This window comes from Leucopleurus acutus (genome assembly GCF_964270905.1).
Source record: "Leucopleurus acutus genome assembly, chromosome: 12".
Lineage (NCBI taxonomy): Eukaryota > Metazoa > Chordata > Mammalia > Artiodactyla > Delphinidae > Leucopleurus > Leucopleurus acutus.
Window position 1 is genome coordinate 54,016,047 of NC_139154.1, and position 23,105 is coordinate 54,039,151.

General features: G+C 37.7%; 1 protein-coding gene across 3 annotated transcripts; it reads right to left on the reverse strand.

Moving 5' to 3' along the window:
- Positions 1-283: 283 nt before the first annotated feature.
- Positions 284-15,463, reverse strand: FAM98A (family with sequence similarity 98 member A). 3 transcript variants are annotated; one of them, XM_082852300.1, is made up of 8 exons: positions 15,336-15,463; positions 12,262-12,410; positions 9,965-10,099; positions 6,276-6,460; positions 5,165-5,245; positions 4,501-4,617; positions 2,255-2,422; positions 284-2,159 (listed from the first exon to the last, which is right to left on the reverse strand). In XM_082852300.1, the coding sequence occupies exons 1-8, from the start codon at positions 15,386-15,388 to the stop codon at positions 1,494-1,496; spliced, it is 1,554 nt and encodes a 517-aa protein (XP_082708426.1). In that variant the 5' UTR covers positions 15,389-15,463; the 3' UTR covers positions 284-1,493. The 3 variants fall into 3 exon arrangements, with proteins under 3 accessions (XP_082708426.1, XP_082708425.1, XP_082708427.1); XM_082852299.1 differs by lacking the exon at positions 15,336-15,463 and adding an exon at positions 11,996-12,103 and having other exon boundaries at positions 12,262-12,311; XM_082852301.1 differs by lacking the exons at positions 9,965-10,099; positions 12,262-12,410; positions 15,336-15,463 and adding an exon at positions 6,607-8,163.
- Positions 15,464-23,105: the final 7,642 nt, after the last annotated feature.

Here is a 23,105-nt window from a genome sequence, read left to right on the forward strand (position 1 = left end):
TCATTCTTAGGAAGAATGGAGAAACAAATAAATAAAAAAGCCCCCTAAAAGATCAGGGCCATTAATGGATCTTTGCCTAACACAACTGTGCAGCAACAGCTACACCTAGGGGCCAGGGATAAGTAGTGAAGTTTTCCAGCTATAAAGTTATAATAAAAGGTAAATTTGGAAATAGCTATTTTTCAACTTACTTAAGGTTCTAGAGTAAGGGTTATCTTTCACTACAAATTATGTTTCAAGGAAACACTTGAGAATCTTTGGGGAACAAAGGCCTTAGTTCAGAAGCTTGAAGCAAGCGTCCTGAATAATTCAGTTTAAAAAAGTGGCTAAAATAAAACTCAAACCAAAGAGAGAACATACAAATACTTTATTGCTCACCTTTCACACAAAGCATACCTCCAGCCATTTTCTTTCACAGCTTGACAATATTTACGTGTACAAAAACCCAGCAAGAAGCGTCATGTAGATTTCAGTAAAGGTGAGTGTCAAACATCAACGCAGCCAGGCTTTTGTTTTCTGCAGCAATAATAAAGGGCCTCCTGCTCTAAGCAAAAATCTGTCCTCTTACTTGGTAGTGCATTTTTTCCATTACAAAAAAAGTCTCCTGCCCAAAGCAAACTAACTTGTATTTGCTGAGCCAGTGGTATTAACTCGTGCATAAAACAAATTTCAGTTTGCTGTTTCTTCTAGCAGATTTCAAGTAAAAATAAGGTTGAAGGAGGAACTTGTTTTGAATGGATGCAGGTCAGTTTGAATTGCTATACTTAACTAAATGCCTACGAGTACTATAGGTTCACAACTTAGTTTGCTTTTATAATCTTTACGGATTTTGGCCGTGTTCAAGATTTTCAGAGTTGAGCATATGGTACAGTATTCCATCGAAAGGATAAGGCTACTGAATGTGCTATCTGCAGAAGAGCTCATTTAATAGGAACTGACCTTGAAGTTCTATCATGAAGCAAATGTTGCATAACCTCTCAGAATAAAAAGCCAATCAGGGCAGAACTGTGCTTGGAAAATAGGCATTAGAATACTTTAAGGAAAATACATATAAATGGATTGTTAATATGAGGAAGGTTTCCTAGTTGTAAATCTAAAAAAATCTAGGAGAATCCTCATTTTTCAAAACTGCATATTGAAAACATGAAAACTACTTACTCAAGTAATTTTGTTCAGAAAAATATGCATGTTCTGACTGTGGAATTAGTCTACTGGTCAATTAAAGGCAATTTTAATTACCTTTTAAGAAATTCTTCATACAAAGGAGAGATACTGTATGTGTTTCTCAAATAAACAGCATTATGTAAGTCCATTAAAAAAAAAACAAAACCCAAAACGAACAGTATTGTATGAAGACCTACAAATGCTTATGCCAAGCAGGAATCTGCCTGTCACCTGTGGTCTCACATTAACTCAAAAACAATGCTGGATTCAGGATTCTGAAACTAAGTTTCTATTACTTGAGCTCTAGCAAAATGTAAGGTTCTGTAGCCTCAACTAGTATAATGTCTGCCCTGTCCAAATCCAGAATGATTATACTGATAACCTCCATGCTGGAAGTGCTGTTCAAACTGTCCTCCCTGGTGATAATTCTGGCTCCCTCTTCCTCCCCAACCTCCTCCCTGGCCTGCGCGTCCACCACCTCGGCCTCCGCGACCACCTCTCCCTCCGCGACCACTGCCTCGATCACCATGATGCCCTCCATCTTGGTATCTACTGTCCTGCTGATATCCACCACCCTGGTATCCACTTCCTGTATATGTAGATGTTTGGAAGCCACCATAACCACCACCCTGGTAGCCACCACTGTGGCCACCGTGATAGCCACCCGGCTGGAAACCGGAATCTCGGTAACTACCATCTTGGTAGCCACCGCCCCCTCCACTCCCTCCATCTGTCCAGCCTCCTTGATGCTTATTTCCTCTTCCTCCCCCTCGGCCACCGTGGTCGTAGCCACCACGTCCGCCCCTCCCCCCTCCTTGTTCGTGACCTCCTCGCCCTCCATATGAGGCATGTTCATAACCACCTCTCCCTGCTCCGCGGCCTCCTGCTGGCTGCTGGGTGCCATCCTGCCTCTTCTGCCATGGTGGCATCTCCGGGGGTGGAGGTTCAATTTCATTGGGCCTACCTCCTCTGTCAGGAACCCTGCCCATCAACACCTATGGGATAAGAAAGACATTTAAAATTTTGAATTACTTTATTTTATAAACAGAAATAAATGTATCTGAAAGAAAGTTAAAGGTACTCTCATCACCTTATTGATGGCACAGGCAGTCTTTTCTCTTATAGAGCCACTGCTTGTCCTTAAAATCTTTGACAAGTCTTGTCTTGCGGCCAAAAGGTGGGCAACAGAAATAGTACTTTTAGGAGATAAGACTGAGCGTTTTGGCTGGTAAACCTTCGCTAATTTTTCTGTCTGACTCTGTGAAAGAAAGTGTTCAAAGACAAATGTCAATTTTCAAGATGACATAGAAACATTGATATTAAATAAGATTTCCAAAATGTCTGATGATAATATTTACTAGGCTCCAGATGACAGAAGTTACATACTCACCATTGCTCCTATCTAGTGAAGAGCTAACTTAGGAGTACAGCTTAGATAAAGCCCTTTTACCCCCGTATCCCCAAGGAATGATGGGGGGAGGGGGATATGGGGGTAAAGGGCTTCCCTTTTAAAAGGACTGTGGGACAAAAAGGTTCCCCATGCCATTGGTCTCAGATCAAACACCTTCATTTTATCTATTTAAATATAAGAATGGAAACCCATTTCAACAATTTTGCTTTAATTTTCTCATCTGCTTACTATGAGATAAAAAAAGTTACCCGTGACTAATTTGAACTAATTATGTTAACATCATACATATTTCTTGCAAAAGTGATCTCCCCATGTAATACTTGCCTCTATTATAAATAATAATTAAGAAAAAGAGTCTACTTTAACCATTTAGTAGAAGTACATTTAATGCATGTGTAACATAAGACCACAAAAGATGAATGAACAAAGGATATAAAGAGCAAGTTAGGGCTTTCCTGGTGGCACAGTGGTTAAGAATCTGCCTGCTAATGCAGGGTACACGGGCTCAAGCCCTGGTCTGGGAAGATCCCACATGCCACGGAGCAACTAAGCCTGTGCGCCACAACTACTGAGCCTGCGCTCTAGAGCCCGCGAGCCACAACTCCTGAGCCCACGTGCCTACAGACCACGCTCTGCAACGAGAAGCCACCGCAATGAGAAGCCCCTGCAGTGAAACGCAGAGTAGCCCCCGCTTTGCCGCAACTAGAGAAAAGCCCGCGCGCAGCAACAAATACCCAACACAGCCAAAAACAAATAAATAAATAAATTTATTAAAAAACAAACAAATAAAACCCCAGAACTGTAGTGTTAATGCCTTGGGTCAATGCACACCCATCAATCATTACATGCTTTTCTAGCTGAGAGTTACAGGTTTTTGTTTTTGAAGTATATGTATTATGCCGAGAGTAAAATGATTGTTTTTATCAAAGACAACTTTAAGAAAGTATTGGTATTTCCTCAACAGTCCCAGAAGAGAACAGTTTATTCCTCATGTTACTACTGACTCACTGTGAGACCTTAGGCAAAACCTTCCATGTACCTGGCTCTCCATGTTTTTAGTTGCAAAATAAGGGGAGTTAAGACTGATCTCTAAAACCCCTTTCCAACACTAAGATACTGTTAACTCAATAAATATCTACCCCGTCAATTTAGCAGCTAAATAGGATTATGCTATGCTTTAAAGATTTTAGGTGAAACTAATGTATTAGGAAGATAATTGGAGAACTAAACTAAAGAAAAACATTTTCTCAGTCAATTAAAATTCAGAGAAAAATCTACTTTTAAAAATGAATGCACTATTAAGGGAACATCAAATACTAACATATTTGGACCAATCTCCACATAAATTCAATAACTGGTTCCATTTCAGGGTTCTAAGAAGGTCAAATTAATCAACTGCGCCTATTAATTAACACTGATAAAATAGTAGATATTTAATAAATACCTGTTGAATGACCAAGACAACGGATTATCTTATTGAAGCTGAAATAAAACAAAGTCTTACCAGATTCTCCAATTCCCTATAAATGGATCATAATATTTGGTCCTACAAAACAGTATTTCTAATTTAATTAATTTATTTAATTAGCAAGTTAAATTGCTAGCTTAAAGTACAGTAAACAAATAATTGTAAAATTTATTATTTTTAGTAATTTTCAGATACTCTCCTTTTCTCTCACAAATGGGAACTCCCAGTAGGGTTTATAACATATAGCTTTGTTGGAAAATATTAAAAAATTGAAAAATAAATGTTTTTATTATTGCTGAATGGCTGAAAGAATTGCTACTCAGTAACTCACTAAAGAAAAACTCCTATGTGTGTCTCCTATGTATTTCTCTTATAGTCTCCACTGTATCTAAACTGGGCTAGGAATGTTTAAGGATCATGTTTATAAATACTTTGCTCTTTTAAATGATATGTGTACCTTAGCTCTGTCAGACCAGCCAAAAGACTGGACAGTGACATCCAAACGTTTTATTAGCAGCTTTCTCCGAACTTCATATTCATTGGCTACGGCTTGGTTAATTGCTTCTATCTTTTCCTGAAACAAAATTAAAAAGACCAGTTAGAATTTAAATCTGCTTGACCCCCTATTCCAAAAGGGCAGAAACTGTATCTGTTTTATTCACAACTGAATCCCCAACACTCAGCACAAAATGAATTAGGTTATTTAATAAACAGAATAAGAAGTTATAATAAGCTAATGAAATGATAGGCTGTCTCAAAACATAATAAAGAATATGTAAAGTACAAAATTCTCATTTAGTTTTCCTACAATTCACTGTGTGAAGCTCAGCCCAGTGAAGTTTTTGGCTTGAAGGCAACCCATTTGGCAATTAGAAACATGCATCATACTGAACTTCAATTTAATCAGCTGTGTGAAATATTTACAAATTATGAAAGAAGCGCTTCTAATCTTACATAAATAAAATTATTTTGGATGAATGTTAAGATTAACAAAAATGATTCTAAGGATGTCCACCTAGGAAACTACATATTAGAAAATACAACTTCAAAAACACAAACATAAATATCCTGAGATAGGTAGATGGCTCCTTACAAAGTTTACTCAGATGATTACTACTCACCCAGTGGGCTGGTCCCATTGGCTTCTTCAATAAAGGCTTTCCCACATGATTAGGTGGAACTTTTGCTAATGTTTCCTTTAACTGACACAAAAACATAAATGAATGAATAAACAAATCTAAAAGTAAAACACATCCTCCTCATCTTCCCAATTCCCATCATATCTTGCCATCAAAAGAAGATTCCTGACAGAGGCAAAGGTGGAGGATGTTTTGAAATGTACAAGACCCACACGATAAAGACACTCACTTGACCCACTCCTCACGTGTCTATGGAAGCATGAGTCCTTCACTGCACCTAGAACAGTGCCTGACAACAGTTGGCATTCAATGTGTATTTGCTGAATGAATGAATGAACACACAGAAAAATATGGCCTATGGATACACTGCTGCTCCCCTGTAGAGTTCAGCCAAATTTGTGCATCATGGCATCCATCTACCCCACAATGCAAATGTACCAATTCTTAGAGTCCAGCAGATATGCATATAGAGAATAACTCCGCTATAACAAATATCATTCTCTTCTGTTCACTAATTTTTAATTAAAATTGCTTGTTCCTAATCAATTATATAAAAACTCTTAACTGTTGATAACATATGGTATAAAATAATTCTGACTTATTTTCACATACTAGATTATATTAGCAGTCAACATATCTAGTTTGCCAGTTGAAACACGTAAGGCTCGAAGTGACTGGATTAAAATCCCAAAATATTTACATCCTTTTCTGTCCAGTCAATGGGGAGAATGGTGGTAACATTTAATGATAAGGACCTTAAAATTAATTGCATCAAAGTTCAATGATAAAATAACTTTTAAATGGATGCAAGTCCTAATACTTTTTACATTATTTCTAGCTTATTTCAGTTTATAAATCAAAGTGCAAAGTTTCCTTTTTGAAAAAGAAACATGCTAATATGTTAAAAAAAGAAAACAGTAAAATACCAATTTCTCTTGAAGGTATCTAGGACTTAAAACCCAAAACTTATTTAGTAACAATTACTTAATAATATGCACATTAGGTTCCCATTAAGAGAAATTAACTTGCTTCATTTCAAACAACTGTAGGACTATGCCTTTAATACACTACAATCTGGTACTAAAGGTCTTACTTTTTTTTCAATCCCGCTGAAGAATTGGAACATAGTTATATTGGCTGGAGGTTTGGACATTCCTAGAGCAATACATATGCCTTTCAACTCTTGAAAGACCTCACTACCGCCTCCTTCTTGAGCTTTTTTTGGAAGAGTATTCACACAGAGCATTCTGGCAGCTTCTAGTTCTGAGATGAGGTATGCTGAAGTAAACAAAATAAGATTTCAAAATGAGATACAGCTACAATTAATAGTCATAAGTCTGGAGTCACAACTCTATAGACCTAATGATATGTAACTTTTAAAGCTGCAAGAATGGATAAAAACAAGAAAGGAAAACCATTTTTACCTGCAAATGACGTAACATATAAACTGGTTCTGTAATTCAGTATTTAACCAATATATGTTTAAAGCCTGATTTAAAAGCAAGCAATTCTTCTTTGAAATCAAAGGATCAAGGTAGATCACATCTTAAAATGTGGATTCTTGCATTTCACTATTAAGGAACCTCCAGAACAGGGGCTGGCATCTGTTAACAAATTTGCAAAAGGTGGCAGGCGGCCAATTTTTAGCAACAGTTAAAAAGTTATTATTATTTTTTTACTTCTCACAACTGATACACACCAGTGATGCAACTATCCTGCCCTCTTACCTTCCAAAACTCAGGTAGTCTGTTTAAGACCAGAGTGAAAGAACATTTTTTAGTAGTCAAAGCTTCACTTACAAGAGAAGGGGGAAAGGACTAAATTTCCAAACATTCCTTTTTCATGGTCTCCAGTAGCCTAAGGTCACCCTCCAGCTGTTCACAGAAAACCCTCTTCCATCTATATTCTTCTCAATATTCCCTTTCCTCCTATGTTCCTCATTCTCACCCCCACCCCTGGGGAAAAAAAAAAACAAACCCAAAACTTTCTCATCATTTCTGGACAGAGTCCTTTTGTATCAATATCATCACCTTGTGTGTTGATTTCAGGCAGGTATTCTGAGGGCTGCAATCTGCTTCAGGTAATTCAGTTGAAGGTATAAATATTCAATCTTATTACTTTAACCTTCCCAAGGACATTTAACTTGTTATAAAAGATGTTTAATAATCATTTGGATCTCAGGATTTCAGGTTACGTGACAAAGTGAGAACCTTCTGACAATGTTAGGAAGATAGTTTTGGAAAAAGACATTTTCTGGGCTCTTAAGCCCTATTATAAGTATAAAAGAATGATCAGCTTGAATATCTCATTTCCTACACCCAAGGTGTAATGTGAGAAGTACAGGGGTCATAATTTTGGCAGATCATTTCTGAAAAGCTGCCAAATCCTATTCTAGAATAAACACAGCTACATTTCTGGAAAGGTCTTCTAAATGGGTTTGATAAAATCTTAACATGTTCCATATAGCAAACTGTATGAGTTAAAAGATCGAAACAGTAAAACCCCAATGTCATGAAAATAATCATGTTTTTGGAAATAAGGTTTTATTGGAACACTGCCACACTGATTCATTTACATATCATCTATGGCCGCTTACATGCTACAACAGCAGGGTTAAGTAGCTGTGACAGAAACCTTATGGCCCACGAAGCTGAAAATATTTACTATCTGGCCATTTAAGAAAAAGTTTGCCAACCCTTGCTCTAGAAAATCATATATTATATGATTTAATAAACTGGTCTCTAAATTTGGAACAACATAGCTCAGGCATTCACAAAATTAGTTTACCAACACAATTACCATTGAAAAACATTAACTGTAACTGATGTGTTCAAAGTACCAGGAAAGGCACTATAAGTATTATACATAACAAACAAAAAAGATCTCTACAGACAATCTAGTTAGGAATAAAGAATATATGCATCAAAGACATCTCACTAATCATACCTAAGGGAAATATCCTAACAACCGCAAAGGCCAATGAACAGCCACAACAGTTCTTAACCTGATACATGAGAGTTTTTCAGACACTACGGACTAGTAGACTACTACTAGTCTACTAGAGAATAGACTATTCTATTTTACTAACAATTCTAATGAGGTTGGTTTATTTTCCCCCTCAGAATGCAATGTATTAAAAGATTCAAATCAGTAAGGTAAGGGTGCTGGAAGAAGCAAGTAAAATTATAGCATCGAGATGTGACAACTGATGCTTGGAAAGATGAGAAATATTTATACAGCGTGAAAAGAGAATGAGTATATGTACATAAATGCATACTAGCATGAGAGAGAATGCAAACTAGGGAATATTTTCAAAAGGGGAAAGAGCAGAAGCAAAGATAAAGAGGAGGAAGGGAGCAGTGTGTATGTATGTACAAAGAATTCGAAGAGCAGAGTAACCTTTTGTTGATTTAGTCATGTAGTTGAGGAGCAAATAGTTGTATATTCTTGAAAAGCTTTTGAGGGGTGATAGCACATTAAAATACAATTATGACCCTGAGTCCAAAATAATAATGTTGAGGACACTCGCTTAAGAAACAGGAAAGAGTTAAAGGCATTTTTATAAATATTTATATTCCAAGTGGTTTTTATAAGTATCAGTACCAAAAAGACCAAACTCTGAGCTCTTTGGAAGAATTACGTATTCAGGGTCATTACTGAGCTTTCCACACAGCTGTTGTCTTCCTATGTAAGATAACATATTCTAAGTGCCAAATATCAGGTATTGGAAAGGAAAAGCAATGCTACAAAGGAAGATTCAGAGAGTATACTGTGGCTGAGCCAGTTATTGAAATTATACAATTTGAAGGATAATGAATGCATGCATAAGAACTATATGCAGCAATATCAATATCTAAAGCACTAACTAACGTTTTGTGTCTATCCCCTGCCCCCATACCCACCCAGTAACAATCATTTGACGAAGGGGAAAATAAGAAAGTGATTTTGGAATACCTTAGTTCCTAAGTATAATGGCTGTGAACACACTTTTTTTTTTTTGACTGAACCTTCAAAATTGGAGTTGCATCATTTTTCAGAAGCCAAAGTTCAGTTGTATCAGTTAACCAAAGTTTACTCTAAGCGCATCTCAGAATGCGACAAAAATTCTGAGTTTAAGACTACTGGTGGTGTTTATTGGAGAGTTTATATAAGGCAATAAAATTTGTGAGTCTACTTATTGTTTCTCAGGGTGAAGAGAGAAATAGTAGTTAGTATATTTAAAAAACATGGAAGGAGAGAATTTTTCATTAAAATTTACTTCCCAGAATGATCAGTAGTACAGGAACAATCCAAATAGTATTCCAGAAATGCTTACATTGTAATTTGACATCTTTACAAACAAAACCAAAATCCCCAATTACCCAGCCACAAAGAAATATCAACAAAATACTTTAAATAATTACATTTACCATTTACTGCACCTAGAATGGTTACTGTCCTCAAATAAATTAATTTAAAAAAATCTTCATTATTCCCACAGTATCTTCCTAGTTTATTTTAAAATGTGTTTCTAGTCTAGAACACTGAGGTGTGGTGATCACACACTTGTATAACCCTCCAGCACTACCTTTGGTCATGTTAGGTGAAGCACAGCAGGCTGAGCACCACACCAAAGTTAAACCATAAAAGAGTAGCAATTACAAAACAACACTGCTACCAGCGCATGGACCCATCATTAGCTTCTTAGTTAGAAATTTAACAAAGTCTTCTTTACACCCATTTATTAGCCATGGAAAACATAAATAAAAAATAATGACTACATTCTAGTAGCCATGAACTTACTGAGCAAAAGGAGGCAGTTCTTCTGAATGAGAAGGCGCTTGGTCACATCCCCAGATGTCAGTGAAAGATATGGACAGTTCATCTCCCCTAGTAGCCCACTCACCTCAAGCTGGAATTCTTCAGCTTCACTTGGGCCTTTTAAGAATTAAAATAATCTTATTTAATAAAAATTATTGTTTTCCCCATTGGCATAGTAATTATATATAAATTGAAAATTTTAATAGTATTTTCCTAATACAAGTGCCTGTCTCTTCTAATTCATCCTTTCTCACACCACTGCCAATTTGCTTTCTTAAACAGTTTTCATTAGGTTATTGCCTTGTTTGAGAACCTTTCATGGCTTCCTAATTTCTACCTCATCCAATCTAATTTTTTCTGTTTGCCTTTAAAGATTCTTCATAGCCTCTCTGCTTGCCCTTCCCAGTATATTGTTAGGAGTAGTTCCTACTACATGTATATAGTAGTTACCTACAACCTCCACAAACATTCCCTCTATTTGTGCCAGGCCAGTCTCCTCGCTGTCCCAGGAATGGTCAGTCTCATTTCTACTTGCGTGCCTTCACTTAAGTGACTCCTGGTGATTGATATGCCCTCTACTCTCTCCTGCTCTATCAAACCTCACCTATCCATCAAAGCCCAGTGGTCTTGCTCCTTGATGAAACCTTCCCCAGGGCCTGCTACACTCACTGATTTCCTTCCCCTGTGAACCACAAAGTGAAGAATTTAACTACTGTTCTAATCTCCAGTTGTTTCAGTTGTGCCTAAAATTCCCAGTTAGACTATATTTGAAGATGGCGAACATGATTCGTGTTTCTGTTTTCTCATAACGTGTCAAGTATAGCGTTTATTGGGTGAACCAAGGAAAAGCAATGCTCGTTCTTCTTTACTATTTTGATAGTTCTCTAACCAATATCACAAAGGGGTAAAATTTAACTAACAAACTTTGAGAGTCACTTGATTTGAGTCCATTTTCTCACCTATAAAATGGGAAGAATGTATTATCAATGTTTTGCAAACTGTGTTCCGTGAACTTCAGTTCCAAAGAACTCCGTTAGAGGCAGCCGGGGAGGAGAGAGCTGTGTTCAAACTAGTCCCTCTCAACTTCAACTAAAACAGCCACACTTTTTACCTGTTTTATATTGACTTATATAAGATGTTTTCATTTGAACAACAGGGCTCCTGGTTATAAACAGTTAACACCGTATAGGTGTTTTCAAGGGCACCTACAATCTCTGAAATGTTAGATCAAGAGGCAGCGTGAAGAACACTGGCTCCCAAACTTGACTGCTGGGGACTGAAGCACTTACTGGTTGTGTGACCTCAGGCAATGTACTTAACCTTTGTGTTTCCTTGTTTAACGTATAAAAGAGTAATAAAGGCTGCCTGGTAGGGTTGCCCTGAGGTTTAAATGCGTTAACACTAGTAAAGTGCTTAGAATATGGCTAGTGCTCAGTAAGTATAAGCTGCTGCTACTACTGTTACACTATACTCTCCTTAATAATTAGAATTGGATGCCACTGATGTATACACATTAAATATACTAAATATGCAAGAGTGAGCTCTTCGAAATGGGATTCTGTGGGGGAAAAAAATGGGATTATGTGTATAGTTCTCCATAAGGGTGGATTAGCAGGTGGGCATTTTTCTTTATCTCCTGTTATGGATTTACCTATGATAGGAGGAAACCAGGTTGTGGGGTATCAGATTCCAAGCTTTTGCCTCTTTCTCAGCATCAAAACTAGCGCTCAAGCAGTTAACAAAATTGGCAAATGTAAAACAGCTCTCAACACCATAAATCTGATGGTGCTGGATCTAGTTTTGATGTATCTAGTGATACATTCCTATGACACGGAAAGCTTCTTAATAAAGTATTCTTTCTCCCTATGTATAACAGAATTAGAATGCATTTACTTTACATGCTATATGTACTGGAATTTGGTAGTCCTCAGAGAAAAACGCCCCAATTTCTAGTTCTAGCCACCAATTTAAGATCTCACAACTTTTTACAAAGAATGAAAAGTTCATATATACTTGTCTCCATTTTTCTGTGTCTCAGTAATAGGGTCTTTTCAACTTCCACAAATTTTTAACAGTTGTATGACTACATTCCAGTTTTTCAACTTCAGAATCACCTTATCTCTAAAAACAATGGAGGAGAAAAAAGCATTTGGTTTCTTTATAAAATTTTTTTTACATTTACAAAGAACTTGAAATTTCAGCTGTAATACTGATAATGTTCACTTGACAATACAAACTTTATTTTTACATTTTGCACCTAAAACTGAATGTTTACTTACTGTTAGTTGCTTGCACATTTTCGTCTAGTTTACAGAGCACTCTTAATTCAGACACCAACCAAGCACAGAGTTTGGTAAACTCAGGGGAACTGGCTCCAGCAGAGACTGCCTGAGACAGAGCGCCATCTTCTAACAATGGACCCTTGTAACTGGTGAGTAAGAAATTATACTTCAGAAGAATATAAAATCACATCTAATACATTACAGATACAATGTATTTACATTTTTATTTGTATAATTAAGCAATGGTTTAACAAAGATAAATTACAATGACCAGTCTCTAAACTTGCAAATATAAGTAAACTAAACCATTAGAAAAAACAAGCTAATCCCCTCAAAATATGTGAATATTGAATCACATGTACTAAATTATGTCAACCTCTGTACATTTACTGAGAACTCTTATGTACAAAGGTTTACTTCTTACTTTAATTGAATTAGTATTAAAACTAGATTATAAGTGATAACTAGTTATACTATAGTTTACTATTTCAGAAATAAAACTTAGGTTATATTTTCTAGAAATTTTTCCAGAAATTAATTAGATTTGGTTTTTAATGATTTTCTTTAAAAGCAAAAGCTTTCCAATTATTCATTTATTTCCTCCTTCTATATTTAATGATAGTTAAGATTAGTAAGACTTACTAGTACCAGAGAAATGTGAAGATTAATTTAATAATTGCTGGTGAGTTGATGTTTGGGTGAACTGGTGCAACTGAATCCCAATTCTTTGTAACTGATTCAAATGTAATTAAAAAAATTATTAAATGTTCAAACATTCATAAAAGACAATAGTAACAATGAACCTCAATCTAGAAAGTAGCTAGAATTAAAGATTTTATCATTCTCAAGATAATTTTAAAATACATATTCTTCAGGTTATTTTATCTTCTTTTAAATGTAATATTGATAAAAGCACTTATTAAATATGATACATTATATGCTTAAGATATTCGATATTTAGAGGTATAGAGATGTGAGAGAAATGATAACAGTCAATCCTTCTAAAATATAATTATATGTTTATATATTTAATGGGACAGAAGAAATCTCACACAAAAAATGAGATTATATATAGCCTGGCATCTAGATTCAAAACCACATATTATTAGACAGTGAAATAAAAAAACTAGGCCTAGAAATTTCTCCTTGTGTTACACATTTAAACTTTATTAATATATTCTACAAGTAATTACTGAATTCCTACTGTGTACCAGGTTAAAAATGAATGGTCGTTTATTTCTAATATTTCACAGTAGATCCTTGAAAAGTACACGTCATTCAATTAAGGCTAAATTTTAATGACTGAATGCCACCAAACTAGGCAGTTATGGGTTAAAATGTATAGTCAAGTTTTCAGACTATCCATGGTTTACATTACAACCCATCTCCATGATTTATTTAACTAGAGTTATTATAGTAACAATGACTTTTATAGTACCCAAAAGAAGAAAAACATAGTTAACAGAGGATAAAAGAATGGGAAGAAATGGCATCCATCACCAATTGTTAAGGGACCTCTATCCATGCAGAATGACTACATTTAAATACAGTTTACCTCCATCCTCTCTACTTCTCCTTCAAGATTAATCTTAAGTGTCACTTCTTCTAGGAAGCTTAGGACTTGTTTCCTTTCTCAGTTTTCCTTCCCCATTTCCTGTCCTTTTCCTGGCCCTCCTCAGTTCTCCTCACAGCATATTTTCACAGTGTGAACTTCTCTTCTACCTCACTCTATACCCTTAAGTGCTCAGATCAACACTGTCAACAGAAAAAGTGTTCATCAAAAATGTTTACTGAATGGTTTCATGTATGAAATTTAGGAATTTAGTCTGAGAGGTCCACCAAAAAGACACCATTTTGCTGAATGTGACTTTTACTTAGGCTCTCATCAAAGAAATAAGCCGCCTAAAGTCCAGAATTGTCATGACAATTCAGAGCAAGTTCCAAAGAAAAGAACAATGATAATTCATGTTGACAAAAAAAGATGATAAGCACTACCATTTCCTTTCATAAAAATCTGTTCCAGGACAAGTTACTTAAATGGGCAGATTTTGGGAACCCAAGGTATCCTTTCCTGAAGAAGAAAGGTTTCCCCCAAAGGTTTCCATGGCATGGAAGAACCTCGGGGAAGGTTTTGATAAGGGACTTGTTACTTTATAAATATGGTTACCTAAATCTGTTTTTCTTTTCTTTCTTTCTTTCTTTTTTTGATACCGTACCTGTAGGCAAATATATAATCATACAGTTTCTTTCTGGAACCACATTTAGCCCAAGAAATTCTAAGTTCTCAAGTTTTAACAGCGTACACTGATCTGGGTGACCCAGTGAGATAAGAATCCCTATTTCCAGCTTCTAGATACTGATAAATTATGGTTGAGTTAACTGTCACGAGGAGAGACAAAATGCACAACAAATATGCAGAGACTTGGTGGGTGAAGATGCCCCTAAGGTAAGGGCTAACGGTGGCTCAATGAAGGAGTGTCAGAGTCAAGGGAAACTGCCAGTGGTTCCCAGGAAGGTGGTGACAGGTTAGGTGCACAAGTGAGCTAGCGGGTGGAACGTATGCAGCGCACGGACTTGTGGCTGAGGGCAGCCTGGGCACATGAATACATGACTGGGCAAACCAGATTTTTTTGAGAGTAGGGGGGTGGGGTAGGAGTAGGGGCTCAAAACAGGAGCAGGAAGTTTGCAGAACAAGTAGGAAAACAGATAATCAACTTTGGCAACCTCCAGAGTGAGGGAGTAGGGCAGGAGAATGAGGCGCAAGGAGAGGAGCTCGGGGAGCGTGGTGGCGAGAACCAAAACCCAGACAATGACACGCATGACTGACAAACGCCGCGGGTAACTCGGCTGCAGGAAGCACAGGGGAGGCCTAGGGTGTCGCAGCTGGAGGGCCCCGACCCGGCAGGGCAGGCAGTGGACGTGGCATTGGGGTCCCGGAGCTACAGGGAGGCGACAGTCAGGAGCCACGGGGTGCGGCGTGAAGAGGCAGGTGTCTCTGACTGGGGCGGAGGAGGAGTTCCCGGGGCGCCGGTAGCGTGAGGTTTGGGAGACCCGTGCCCAGGCAGTCTTACCCGAGATCTTCCAACGACTCCAAGATGTCAGTCTCCATGAGGTCACACTCCATGCTACTGTGGTATTCAAATTTCCGAGTCGTCAGGCTCCCCTCTTCGCCGGTAACTCGTAAACTCACGCATGCGCTGCCTTCCCGGAACTTCCAAATCGACAGCGGGCGCCTCAGCCGCTGCACTGCGCATGTCTGGAGCGTGCGCAAGAAACTTGGTTCCGCCTGCCGTCCCGCCCTGGCCGGCTAATGGGTGGCCCGGAGACACCGTTTGCACATGCGTATTACTGAATAGTGAAGCTAGCGGCCCCAAGAAGGGCAGGAGGACTGGCTGCGTGGCAGCTGGGCGTGGGGACTAGGCGAGTCGGGGAATGCTCTAACTTCTCCTAATTGGGTGTACGCATGTGCGAATCTTGGGGCGAGGCGGGCGGGGTAGGATCGTCGTGGGTGGGGAGAGTCGTAAGGCTTGGGTGGGTGCTGGCTGTGAGTCTCGGGAGCTCAGTCACCCTAGTGGGTGTCTGCAGCCTGCTGGCATGTTCTACCTTTAGCTGTGGGTTATGGAGAAAGGGGAAATTCGTGCGCTCCGGTCTAATTCTTTAGCACAGGGGTAGACGGGCCAAATGCGGAAAATGGCCGATAACATGCCATTGTATTTCCTTGTGGCTGTAGTAGCTGTATTTCAGGGTTAGGGAGGAGTCAACTTTCCCTTGACACGAATGTACTCATGAAGTTGTTTCATTCCTTCCCTTTACATTCTTAACTTTGCACCTTAAGCCCTTCCCAGACACTAAGCATCTTATTTTAAAGGGGGAACGGAGGTTAGAGGAGGTTTTCACTCCGTATCAATCTCAAATAGAATAGATTTAAATTCACGCAGTTTAAAGAGTAAATAAATTTTTGTTGTACCGTTGTTGATTTGGCAATATTTGGCAGGGTGTGACACTTGGTTTACGATGGGTTGTGGTTTCTTTGCAGTTACTGGCTGGGTATGTGCTTAGAAATTATTGAAAAAATGAGAAAATTTGTTTTCAAAGTGATGGCATATTTAGAAAATTATATTTAACTATAAATTGGTATACGCTGCACTATGTAGGCATTTTTTAAAGAGTTTTCACATTGATACCAGTAGATTTAATTTTGTAGTTCTCATTTTCGTGTCTAATGGATAAATGCTCCCTATCCTTAATAGTACCTTTTAAAATTCCTTATTTTGCACCATCTGGAGTGGGGGGAAGGAATTAATATTTATTATGTACCTAGTGTGTGCTTGACATAGTATTACTTCCTTGATCGACATTATTTTATGCAAGCACCATAAGGCTGTGTAAGTATTACTCCCATTTTGCAGATGAGGACACTAAGGGCTCAGTGGCTTAATGGTCTGTAAAAATGGTAAGGCCAATGAGGACCTGGCTCTTGAGACTGAGGTATCTCTAAATCCATATTTTTTCTTATCTGACTAGTCAAATAAGGATTTATAAGCAGGATATGAAAAGATAGGAATATCTAGCTAGTTGAATAAACAACTTATTCAACTTATGTATGCTTGTATATCTTGTGTATAATTACCTTACAATAAAAATGGAATAATTATTCTCATAGGGTTGTTGAAGGTGCTAAACAAAAAGTAATTCTTAGTGCAAAATCAATTTGGGGGGGGGAGTTTTCATTCTTGACTCACATTTCATTGTAAGTTATAACATAGTATTTGTGAGTGAACAAATGATGACTCCCCTAAATATATTATTCTTCTCTACCTAATGCAAATTGTTAGAGTAAATGGAGTGTAGCCAACACAAAGTTTTTTTTATTATTTAAAATAATTCTATAAAGGACTACTGCAATGAAATCAATGCTTTTAAAAGTAAATATTGCCATCATTTCTATAGGATCTACTAGGAATCATTTGCATTTTGTTTTGAAATTTTTTTTTTTTTGTATTGTAACCTGGATATCTAAAGACCTTATTCAAGCTGAATTATATGAAAAAAACTGTGATCTGGGAGTTAGGAACCCTGGTTTTTGCCTCAGTTCAATATAAGAAAGAGTTCTCTAACACTTAGAGTTGTCTAAAGTCCATCAGATTATCTTTGAGAGATGAGTTTTCTGTTTAGAAGGTGTTCAACTAGAAATAATGAATAATCTTAGTTTACAGTCCAGCCTTTCCAAATATTCTTGTAAAGAGTAAAGAGAAAACGTTTTATACTTGTGAAAAAAATGTAATCGAGAAAATTGAAATGAAAATGACTTTAGTTTTCAGAGGAACATCTTTTTATGTCATAACCTTAAAGAGGATTATAGGCAAAGTTTTGAATTATGTAGTAGTTAAATTTTTATGCAGCTGAGATTCTTAAGAAAGTTACTTCTAAAATTCATAGAAGGGTAATTTTTATAATGGCAAGTAAGTTGGTACAAACTTGAATATAAGATTTGTCATTTGTCATAGAATGGTTTCTCAAAGTTGATTAAACAGGCACCTAAAATAAATAATTTTTTCCTCAATTAAAAGTCTGAAAAAATATATAGGGACTTCCCTGGTGGCGCAGTGGTTAAGACTCCATGCTCCCAATGCAGGGGGCCCGGGTTCCATCCCTGGTCAGGGAACTAGATCCCACATGCATGCAGCAACTAAGAGTTCGCATGCCACAACTAAGGAGCCTGCAACTAAGACCGAGTGCAACCAAAATAAATAATAAAATAAATAAATAAATATTAAAAAAAAATATATATATAGCACTTTCCAGTTTTAATGAATTTGCTCTTAGAATGACTCTCCAACAAGGAGAAAGTAAGAAAGACCCTAGATTTGCTCATGTTGCTCATGAACTTAAAGTTTGTGTATGCTACTAAAGTCCTTTTCAGCTTGCATAGTGAAAACAGTACTTTTTCCTCCCTAAATATTAGCATGTAGAATTAATCTTGTAGGGTCTCAAATACTCTTATAGGCATGCCTCGGAGAGGTTGCAGGTTTGGTTCCAGACCATGGCAATAAAGTGGATATTACAATAAAGAGAGTCACATGAATCTTTTGGTTTCCCAGTGCATATAAACTGTATGTTTACACTATACTGTAGTCTATTAAGTGTGCAATAGCATTATACCTTAATTTAAAAATACTTTATTGCTAAAAAATGCTAACCATCATCTGAGCATTCAGCAAGTCATAATCTTTTTGTTGGTGGAGGGTCTTGCCTTGATGTTGATGGCTGCTGACTAATCAGAGTGGTGGTTGCTGAAGGTTGGAGACCTGTGGCAATTTCTTAAGATAAGACAACAAAAAATTTGCCACATCAATTGAATCTTCCTTTCACAAATGATTTCTCTGTAGCACGTAATGCTGTTTGATAGCATTTTACCCATGGCAGAACTTCTTTCAAACCTGAAGTGTATTGTTTCAAACCTTGTCATTGCTTTATAAACTAAGTTTATGTAATATTCTAAATCATTTGTTGTCATTTCAGCTATCTTCACAGTCTTTACCAGGAGTAGATTCCATCTCAAGAAAACACTTTACTCATCCATAAGAAGCAACTCCTCATCTGTTAAAGTTTTATCATGAGATTGTAGCAATTCAGTCACATCTTTGGGCATCATTTCGAATTCTAGTTCTCTTGCTGTTTCCACCACATCTGCAATTACTTCCTCCACTGAAGTCTCGAACCCCTCGAAAGCCATCCATGAGGGTTGGAATCAACTTCTTCCAAACTCCTATTCATGTTGATATTTTGACCTCTTGCCATGAACCACAAATGTTCTTCATGGCATCTAGAAGGGTGAATCCTTTTCAGGATGTTTTCACTGTACTTTGCTCAGATCCACCAGAGGACTTACTACCTAAGGCAGCTACAGCCTTACAAAAATGTATATCTTCAATAATAAGACTTGAAAGTTGAAATTACTCCTTGATCTATGGGCTGCAGAATGGATGTTGTGTTTACAGGTATGAAAACAACATTCATCTTATTGTACATCTCCATCAGAGTTCTTGGGTGACCAAGTTCATGATCAATGAGCAGTAATATTTGGAAAGGAATCTTTTGTTTTTTTCTGAGCAGTAAGTCTCAACAGTGGGCTTAAAATATTTAGTAAACCATGTTGTAAAGAAATGTATTGACATCCAGGCTTTATAATTCCATTGATAGAGCACAGACAAAGTAGATTTAGCAAAATACTTAAGGACCCTAGGATTTTTAGAATGGTAAAAGAGCACTGGCTTCATTTTAAGTCACCAGCTACCTTAATCACTAACCAGAGAGTCAGCCTGTCCTTTGAAGCCTTAAAGCCAGGCATTGACTTCTCCCTAGCTATAAAAGTCTTCTGGCATCTTCTTCCAGTAGAAGGCTGTTTCCTCTACATTGAAAATCTGTTGTTTATGGTAGCTACCTTCATGAATTATCTTACCTAGATCTCTGGATAACTTGCTGCAGCTTCTACATCATCACTTGCTGCTTCACCTTGCACTTTAACATCATGGAGATGGCTTTTTTCCTTAAAACTCATGAACCAACCTCTGCTCGCTTCAAACTTTTCTTATGTCCCTTCCTCACAGAATTGAAGAGAGTTAGGGCCTTGCTCTGCATTAGGCTTTAATTTAAGGGAGTGTTGTGGCTGGTGTGATCTAACCAGATCACTAAAACTTTCTCCATATCAGCAATAAGGCTGTCTTACTTTCTTATCGTTCGTGTGTTCACTGAAGTAGCACTTTTAATTTCCTTCAAGAACTTTCCCTTTGCATTCACAACTTGGCTAACTGACATACGCGGCCTAACTTATGGCCTCTCTCAGCTTTAGACAAGCCTTCCTCACTAAATTTAATCATTTCTAGCTTTTGATTTAAAGTGAGAGGTGTGTGACTCTTCCTTTCCTTTGAACACTTAGAGGCCACTGAAGGATTATTAACTGGCCTAATTTGAATATAGTTGTGTTTCAGGGAATAGGGAGGCCTGAGGAGGGAGAGAGACAGGGAGGAGCTGGTCAGTGGGGCAGTCAGAACATACACAACATTTATTAAGTTAGCCATCTCATATGAGCACAGTTTGTGGTAACTCAAAACAATTACAATCAAAGATCACTGATCACAAATCACCTTAACAAATATAATAATAATGAAAAATTTGAAATATTGCAGCAATTACCAAAATGTGACACAGAGACACAAAGTAAGCAAATGCTGTTGGAAAAATGGTGCTGGTAGACTTGCTTGAGGCAGGGTTGCCACAAACCTTCAATTTATGAAAACACGAAGTGTAATAAAGTGAAGCACAATAGAATGAGGTATGCCTGTTCACTAATAAAGAATGCTTTTTTTCAAATCATGCCTCTGGCTGTGATAGTATACTTTCTAAGCCCTGGCAATTTTTGAAAAATATCACAAAGTTTGAGAATAATATCTTGCCTATATTTAAATTGAGGAAGATATAGATATCTATATATACATAGATATAAATCATATAGATGTGGATATAGATATATACAGACATAAACAGGTCTTTCCAGAATAAAAGCTCCAAACTTGATTTTTGTTCTTTTCCAAAATGTCTTCAGCCTAGCTGCCATGTTCTGCCAACACATGAATTAGGCACATAGTGAATTACACAGACACTGGTGTAATTTGGATGCAGTAAGAGTTTATTAAACTCTAGCCCAGAAGTGATAAACTAGCATCCATATCAGGCCAGGAGTTGTGTGGGGTTTTGGCCTAAATAATAACTTGAAGAATTTGGAGTCATTATTTAAAAGTTTGGAGATATTATCTAAAAATCTGAATTTCTGGGTTTTCTTAAAAACATAAATCAGATGACTTGGCAGCACCAGGTCCTTCATGCCCAACAAGGCAGCTGTTGGCTTGGGTTGAGAAGGCTGCCCCTTTTAGATGGGACATGAATCTACTCATTCTTTGTGGTTTCTGGACCCTATCACTCGCACAATATATCATATGCACGTACACCCAGCAATTTACTTTCCCCCCTGAGGGTTTTGAGAAGTTCAGTTTTATTCTTTTACTTCTTAATCATGTTGACCACTTCTCTTACCCTATCTCGCATAGGGCTCTCCTTCTTCCTCCTCTGCCCATTCTAGTATAGGGGAAGAAAATTTTTTCCTCTACCCTCTTAGTTTCATGAATGGGGCCTACAAATTAAACTGACAAAGACAGATTAACAGGAGAAAAGGCACAAAAATTTTTATTGATGTTGTTATTATTATATACACATATTTTTAAAATGTATTCATTTATTTATTTTTGGCTGCATTGTCTTCGTTGCTGCACATGGGCTTTCTCTAGTTGCGGCGAGTGGGGGCTACTCTTGGTTGCGGTGCGTGGGCTTCTCATTGCGGTGGCTTCTCTTGTTGCGTAGCATGGGCTCTAGGTACGTGGGCTCAGTAGTTGTGGCTCACAGACTTAGTTGCTCCATGGCATGTGGGATCTTCCCGGACCAGGGCTTGAACCCGTGTGCCCTGCATTGGCAGGTGGATTCTTAACCACTGCACCACCAGGGAAGTCCCTGTTGTTACTATTATTAATGCTCATGGTGCTTCAGAGAAATAAAGTGAAAACCCCAAAGAGATGGTTAGACTTCAGAGTTTATATACCACTTCAGTGAAGAGCGATACATAGTGAAGAAGTGACTAAACAAAGGGAAAGGAGGTTGAGTTTCTAGGGAGGATAAATTGTGGGAAGGTACAAGTATGGGGAAAGTAATGGAAGATCAGCATTATTTTAGTAAGGTTTATTTGTGTAGATTCATTCCACAACTTTCTTTCTTCTTCATGGCCATAAAACTTCCCCAGAGTGGAGATTTATGACACTCCTAGTTTCTTAGAAGTTTCTGCTTTTAATCATTTAATGGAAGCTCTGCAAAGACTTCTTTCTGCATCTGTTGACTCTCAATTGACTTCAGCTCAAAATAATCTATATGCCTGTCAACTGAAAAAATTGCACAACCTAAAAGTTGAGACCTATGTTTTATTCAGCGGACTTGCTGAGGACTTAAGCCCTGGAGACAGCCTCTTGGAAAGCTCTGAGGGACTGCTCTAAAGAAGAAAGGGAGGAGCCAGGGTATATAGGAGTTTTTGCAATAGAAACCAGGTAGTCAGCACATCAAAAGATTACTGTTAATTAAAGAAAAAACACACATCTCATGTTAATGAATTTAGTGCTTTTCCCCGTATGAGAAGATGCAAGAGTCTGGGCTTGATGAAATTACTCCTTTGATATGCACCTCAACTATCTAGAGCCAGTATCCTGTTCTTTTCTATCCTGAATCCCCTCGGGGTGTACCACTGGGGGCAGCTGTAGGGGCTGATGGTCACTACATCCTTTGTTTGCTGATATGGCAGGTGGCATTCTTTGTCTACATGCCACACTCATTATTTTGGGGTGGCACATTCTGATCTCCTTCACTGGTCATATGGAACGTCTGCTCTTCACTTAACACATCTTGCCATGCTACATCTCTATACTGTGTATAAGTTGTTTCCTCTGCCTGAAATCCCCTTTCCCTCATTCTCTGTTTGACAGATTCTTCCTGCCAATCTTTAAGACTCAGTTTGGGGGAAGCCTCTGACTGCTTTAGGCACTCATTCTTTACCTTCCAAAGCTTCCTTAGCACTTTGTCCCAGGTAACATTCCTGCTCCAGGCAAGTGCACCGATGCTCTTTGGTCTCTCTGTTGCTTTGTTTACTTTCTACCCCGTCCTCAAGGCTGAGCTCAGCTTCACTGTGCCACAGAGGTGTTCCTTGATTGTACCAGTTAAAATTAATTTTCCTCTTCTGGATTTCT

Excerpts from the sequence above, each read along its gene's own strand:
- FAM98A (XM_082852300.1), bottom strand. The coding sequence starts at position 15,388 with ATGGAGTGTGACCTCATGGAGACTGACATCTTGGAGTCGTTGGAAGAT. Across the intron at positions 6,461-9,964 it reads GAACTGCCTCCTTTTGCTCA|CATACCTCATCTCAGAACTA; the intron begins GTAAGTTCATGG and ends TGTTTACTTCAG. Across the intron at positions 2,160-2,254 it reads CTGCCTGTGCCATCAATAAG|GTGTTGATGGGCAGGGTTCC; the intron begins GTGATGAGAGTA and ends CTTATCCCATAG.